The sequence below is a fragment of the Habropoda laboriosa genome, unplaced genomic scaffold (assembly GCF_001263275.1).
Source record: "Habropoda laboriosa isolate 0110345459 unplaced genomic scaffold, ASM126327v1 scaffold28, whole genome shotgun sequence".
In the NCBI taxonomy this organism is placed as follows: Eukaryota; Metazoa; Arthropoda; class Insecta; order Hymenoptera; family Apidae; genus Habropoda; species Habropoda laboriosa.
The window spans coordinates 3,405,768-3,412,925 of record NW_017100174.1 but is presented as its reverse complement, the minus strand read 5'-3'; the positions used below and the strand labels follow the sequence as shown (position 1 = coordinate 3,412,925).

Genomic DNA, 7,158 nt, shown 5'->3' with positions numbered 1-7,158 from the left:
CTGCGTCTTAAGCTTCGTACAATACCATAACGTCTCGAATCGAAAGTTAATCTTGTAAAAATACCTATCTTTCTCTACGTACGTTCGTAATTTGCAGCAAAATAGATAGGTCAATATTATGTCATACTTGGAGCAATTACAACACTTAATTTCAACAACTTACCAAAATTGAAACCTGTAAAAATTCACCTAAGAATGCAACTAAAGCGTACATTTACCAGAGTATCCAAAACCAGCGAACGGCGAGATTGTTGGCCGATTCGAATGAAAACTATCGCGCCGATTCGCCACTCGTAGAATGCAAAACTTCTCAGACGAACCGTGCCATGTTAATTCGGAATTCGGAGTTCCTTCACTTTGAAGATCGTCCTGTCTACGACGCGGTACGCGAGTCTCGCCGACTACCACCCAAGGTAATCTACTTCGTGAAAGTTCCATCGAGCTCAGGTTAAGTCGGTTGCACCGGGTAAGCCTGGGTGTTACCACGGCTGATGAATCCGAAGCACCCACGGTAGCGACGCGTTTTCGGGACACGAGGTGCAGCCGTTCTTTGTGGCGTGACACCTTGTTAGTTTCGAGGGTCCTTCGATTGTTCACGCTTGTTTTCACCGCGACAACTGTCCTCTATTGTTTTCAACTTAATCCCTTGCCTTATGATTTCTTCCGCCGACTATGCACCCGAGCGTCAGCTATTCGCTGATTTAGTGCTGCGTTAGGGAAGAAAAGCTGATGTGTTGTAGATTAACAACGTTCGATAGCCCTCGGTATTGTAAATTGAAACGAAAGTTAGAGTTAAAATTGATTTTTGTTACTAATATAAATGCTTTCGTCGCATTTTGACCAAAATCTGTGCCACGAGTCTGACTCATTGTTTTAAGGCAAGGGATTAACTTGATAAAATATATTTTCGACTGTGAAACTTTTTTGAATCGATGGAAAATATGTCTACTTGCTTATCACACAGAAAAAAATTCTACATTGAGAGGATAGCGTAATTAATTATGTAATTTCTGAAGATCAGGGGAAAGAATTTTGTTAATAATTCAGTTTACTGGTCAGTCTGGAATTTTGATGTTTTTTTAATTTTTTAATGGAACTTCAATATCTACTTTCGTATTCTTAACTGGAGTAAGTGGCTTGCTAGAATGTTTCTTAAAAATTCTGCTGTAATCTTGCTTTAATAGCGCTAAGATTAGCGAGTTGGCTCCTTTCCTTAGGATTTGGCGATTATACGTGGTGTAGCGAGACTAGGAATTATGATATGCTAATTACTTTACGTGTAGAATAAGTCGTGAATCCATTTAAAAGTACCATTTCTTTATTTCCATGATTTCTTTCTTAACATTCGTTCCACTTCGCAAAGTTCTTCAAAATACAGGATACTTTGCTATGTATAATCAGATGTAAATTAAAGTGCACAATATGTTCCCATTAAAATACGAAGTTTCGAGTATTTGTGACATTTTACTCGACCTTCTTCTTTCCTTCCGTCAGGCAAAAGCACTTCGAGAACCATAAGAACATTTGTAAATGTTTATAAAGCCATCGTAAAGTTCGTAGGAGAAGTATTGCAGAAATGATTGTAACGACGAATGAAATTATCGAAAGGAACGCGATAATGTCCATATCGTATCGCTGGTACCAAGGATCGTCTGCTCCGCTGAATCGAAGATGCGGCGCTCCTTTGTGGCGCATCACGTATTCCACCCACCATATTATCTGTTCTTTGCTTTCGTATGGCTTGTCCTTCATCAGTCTGCTTAATTCTGTCATCGATTCTTTGTAACTAAAAGTGGAACCAATATTTCTGTTACGTTAAATTACAATTTTATCACTTAGAAGATATTGCAGTAAAATTTTAAGAATAAGAGTACTCTAGGAATATTAAAATTTAATATTCAGTATTAAAATTTTGAAATTTTTAATACATTTTGTCACTATAAGAATACGTTTTGAGATTTTTAATCAAATTTTAAGAATAAGAATACTTTAAGGATGTTAAAATTTAATATTGAATATTAAAATTTTGAAATTTTGAATAAATTTTGTCACTTGAGGAATAAATTCTGAAATTTTGAATAAATTTTGACATTTAAAAATGAAAATTTGATATCACAATGATAAATTACTCGCCAGAATAGATTCTCTAAACAGAATAGAAATTTGTTGGAGTCGCTTCGATTGAAAATTTAATTTAATAATTTCCACAGACTACTAATAGTTTCCCTCGTAATTTCACTTGAAATATTTATTTAATACTCATTCATATGCGCGTCGTAATAAATGTTGCATTTAATATCACGTTTGCGAACAAACTTGCGAGTTATTAATATGATATACACAAAGTGTTCCTCTTTCATAAATAAAACAGGGTACAGTACACATGGCAACAGGAGCTCGACTAACAAGTTAGAATGTAAACTCGGAAAGACACACGGTACACATTATTCGAATTGAACTCCAGACAGGTTTGTCGAATCCTCGGGTAATTATTAATCGATATAACATGGTTGCAAACAACACCTTTTGTTATTGATTATTTCGAAGATAGCATTGTAGAACGTTTCCTCGTCAACTGTCGAGACGTCGACCATTTTGCATACACCCAACGAAACCAATTTCCTGATTCTGTATGTTTGATCGAATATTATTGGTACACCTAGTAATGGTACGCCGTAATAAACAGCTTCTTCTGCGCTTTGCATCCCCCCTTGGAAAATGAACAGCTTAATATTCGGATGGGCTGCAATCGATACTTTTTTATTAGTATTTCTACCTATAAAATTTCAGCTTTACCTTGAAAATCAGTGAAATCTTAGATTTGAGGAAATAAGATATTAAGAAATATTTAGAAGTGCAGTGAGATATTAAGAAACATTTAGAAATATAGTAAGATATGAAAAAATATTTAAAAATATAGCAAGGTATTAAGGAATATTTAGAAATATAGTAAAACATTAAGGTAATTAATTTTTTTAGAAGATATTAAGGAAAAAGTAATTGCTAAGTATTCACTGTAAACGTAGAAAAATGAATTTTTGAACTTTTACCAAGGACACTTTCCTGAGGAATCCATTCGCTGGTAAGAACATTACCATTTCTCTTTGGTATATCGTCCCCGTCATATTTCCACAGAACTTTATACGGTAATCTAGAAAAGGCGTTGTAAATTTCTTTCACTACTCGGGCCAGCACTTGCGAGGGTCTCATAGTGCAGCCGAGACTCATATAAATGAAACCATCGGTCGCATTTCCTAAAAATTCGCTCAGCTCCTAGAGAACCATGTGTCACATTCAATCGAAAAATTACTTTTTCACGTATTTAATTGTATTTAACTGTTTCGTTAATTAATTTGCGCCGGCTAACCGTTTAATTAAAATGCCTTTCTAAAGAAAACTTCAATTGAATTGTTAAAAAATTTAGAACTCTCTCTCTCCTCTCGCGATCGATTATTCTAATTAAGAGAGTTATCCGGGTCACCGATACCCTTTCTGAGTGTAATACCTCAACATGACCGTTGGTTACATTATTTTCGCGTGAAAAACGAAGAAAAAGTTCATCGAAAGCTCCGGAGTAACTTGATTGGACAGAGAAATCGTTTAGCTAACGAAGCTTCGAACACGAATCCCGGCGAATCTGATTCGATAGCTTTTCCTCTCTGCAGCGTGGTTATTGTTACCTTAAATTTTCATTTTTTCCACCGAGCCAATTACGTTTATCAAATCAAGCCTGCGCGGTCGATCGTTGATAATTAAAAAAAAAACATGTCCTAATTGAACGTGTGTCAAAAATACGTACCGGTGTGAGAGGAGGAGGATCCTCGGCAATGTGGAAACTAGTGTACTCGATAACATTAGGAGCCAACGGTCTCGCGTATCCGAGCAGTGGATTCTGATTAACCAGAAGCAAGCTCATATTTTTCGCAATATCGTAAAACGGTGGTAGATCAACTCCAACGATGTTTCTGATACTTTTCTCGTGTTCCCCCGTTTGAAAATCGTACCAATGATGCACAGCCACCGAAGCAACAGCGAACGCCTGTAATCTCTCCCAAAACGACATGTCTGGACTGATATAATGGAAAAGCTCCCAGTTGGATAAGTGTGTAGGTAGAATCGGAGCGCCCAGAAGGTAGTTGTGATACATGTGTAAGTCCGTCGATATCATAGCTGTCGAACATAATTCGACGTGTTTAAAAAATACTTTCACGTGAATTTTCCACGTTTCTGTTAGGTACCGGGAAAAATCCGCGTGGCTTTTCTCGCAGGAGGAAACTCGAATCGAAGTTCTTTTAGTAGAGCGCAAATCTGATGCACAAGATTGGTATCAATGAAAGATTTTGGCCAGTTTTTGTAATTATCGTTTGTTTCGATATTCGACAGGAATTTTCTGACTAAGAAAATTTTACATCCTCCTTATAACCCAGACATTATAGTTTCCTTGTGATTATCACTTCTTTTCGCCTACGTCAAGCTTGTTATCAAATGAACATTACAAAAACTAGGTCAAAAAACAGTAGTTAATTCGTCTTTTGCAAGAAAAACTCAAGTCTTTTACAATAACGCAATGTACAAGCTTGTAAAGTGTTGGAAAAGGGTTATAGAAAAAAATAGCGATCACTTGGACAAACTTCAGATTGCAGATTAGGAAGTTCTCCCGGTACCTAACAGTGAGAAAGAAAATTTCCACGTATTTCAATTTTACCTATGTAAGGAACGTTGAGCATATGAGCTATAGCAAACGCGCCACAGCTTATCAGGCCTTCGACAATGACCAAATCGAATTTCTCGTTACTACCAGGCGCGTAGATCTTCTTTATTTCCGGATGAGTGTAAAAGTACTCGGTGAGGAGATGTCCCATGCTGAACGCAAAATCGTCCACTTCGTATTTCGTGAATCTATTGTACTTCGGTATGAATGTCGTTACTCTGTCCATCTCCAACAGTTTTCTCATGCTGGTGAAGTCGATTTCCGTATAGTTTGTCAACGAGGAATTCTTCGATATCAGGTTCGTCACGAAAACCACTTCGTGGCCTCGTTCGGCCAACTTCCGCGTCAAACTTCGAAATAGAATCTGATGGCTGTACGATGGACCCAATACTATCACCAGTATTCTTCCACAGTTCACCGGATTGCTCGTCATTAGCAATAATAGAAATATCGTTATTCTGGATAAAACGGCGAAGTTCATTTTCTTCTTCCTTTTTCTTGGAATATTTGACAAACTCACGTTGACATATAGCAGGTGCAAATTGACACTGATTTTAATATTACAATTCACATTTACAGTTTTATCATCGTCGATCGATAAGACTTGCTGATAAGCTTTCTGCAAATTGTATAAATTACAACGAAGAATAGACTGAATCGTTGAACAAGTTATTGTAACTTTTTTAAGTTACTTGCGGAAACGATGCTATTCCATCGCAGGCAAGTAAACGTTTACCTACAAATGTTAGACGATGCACTTTTGAATATTGAAACGCCGACCTTGAAATTATGTTTTCTTTGTTCGAACCAACGCGTTTATGAAGAATTATGAATTTTTCATAAACTCTACTTATTATACTCATTATTCCACGATAATTTTAAATGGTTCACATGCAATTACCGGCTATTTTAATTCTTCGCTTTTCGTTTTATTCCTGTAATTCTGAAAACTTTGCTATTGCTATTCCATTTCAAGGCGTGCAATATTACATTACTAGGCCACTGTACGCAGAGGGATAAATACTTAATTAATCCACTAGTATCCAACTTATAGTTGTAATTTCAATTTTCCATAATCCACGATTTTTACCAATGCAAGCGCGAGACCGTGGAAAAATCACATTTAGCATTCTACTGTTTGGTCAGTGTTCAATTTATCGAGTGCATTAATTATCTATCAGCTTCAGTTTGGTATTGATTCGAGATTTTCAAATAGCACTTATACATTAATCAAACGAATATCATCTATTAATTTTGATAGAAAATAGAAACACTTTATCTCTCTAATATATTATATATAACAGGATGAAACGTTTCTAGACTTAAGTTCGCATAAAATTCTTCTCAATTTCCTTCGAAAATCACGTCTGAATAATTTACTCCGTTAAACTCTGCTAAACTTCGTATAGAATACATAGATAAAATATGAAATATCGTTGAAGCGGAAGTAGAAAGATTTTCCAACGGTATGCTATGAATTTTCCTTCGGAACAGGTCGTTTCTTTGTCTGTTATTTCCGTATCAGTTGAAGACGTCGCGGACTTTCATAAATTACCCATTAGTTCCGGTCGCTCCGCGTCTCGTTCCGGCGTCATAATTTGAAAAGTTGCGAGCCCAGTCGTGCATTATTTATACAGGCGGATCCGAACTTGCCGAACTTCCTTCGCGACAAAGTCGTATCGCAGTTGTTTGCCAATTACGTCTGTCAAGCATCGACAGCGCTATACGCTTGGTCGAGATTAAATTCGGCGACGTCCTAGAAAATCCGCGGGTGTGCAGAAGATCGGGGCTGTTGCACACCCCTTTCCTTTCCTTCGATTTCCTCTCCTTTGTATTTAACGTCTTTGCTATGCTAATATTTTCTGCTCGGAATCAATTTCTCACTCGTATATCCAATTTCTGGCTCGTACCTCTTCTTTTTTAACGAGTAGAAATGTATAGGGTAAAGTGAGAGGAGAATTGAATGATTTTGAATAATCGATTGATTTGGCAAGAGATGTCCCGGTTGAAAAGTATTCGTGTTGCATTGGATTAACGAAACGTGGTTAATCTGATCAATGTTGCTATAGTATTCTTGAAAATAAAATATAAAGTAAGTAAACTTTGAATCAGGAAATAATTGCGTCTCGTATTAAAAATTCAATTTAAATTCAATTCGATTAAAAGTAATACTTTACGAGTTTCCACGAATTGTGGCTTGTGATAAATCATTGGAAATCTTGCAAATTAATCAATCAACCCTTTAAATGTATTAACAATGAACGATTTGTTCATTTACACTTCACTAAAATTTCAATAAAAAATTTCTCTTTTTACATTCACACGTGTTTTTCGTACCTTTCAATCGATCGAAACGACGAGACGATAATGTCACCTTCGAAAAAGATCCTGGAGAATGGAAGCAAAGACTCGTGATAGATGTCGATAAGCCCTGATACCCCCGCCAT

At 36.5% G+C, this 7,158-nt stretch overlaps 1 protein-coding gene across 1 annotated transcript; it reads right to left on the bottom strand.

The window, feature by feature from the left end:
• Positions 1-1,464: 1,464 nt before the first annotated feature.
• LOC108578721 (UDP-glucuronosyltransferase 2B7-like) lies at positions 1,465-5,164 on the bottom strand. The gene is made up of 5 exons (XM_017942099.1): positions 4,706-5,164; positions 3,800-4,170; positions 3,051-3,273; positions 2,524-2,743; positions 1,465-1,786 (listed from the first exon to the last, which is right to left on the bottom strand). The coding sequence occupies exons 1-5, from the start codon at positions 5,142-5,144 to the stop codon at positions 1,465-1,467; spliced, it is 1,575 nt and encodes a 524-aa protein (XP_017797588.1). The 5' UTR covers positions 5,145-5,164.
• Positions 5,165-7,158: the final 1,994 nt, after the last annotated feature.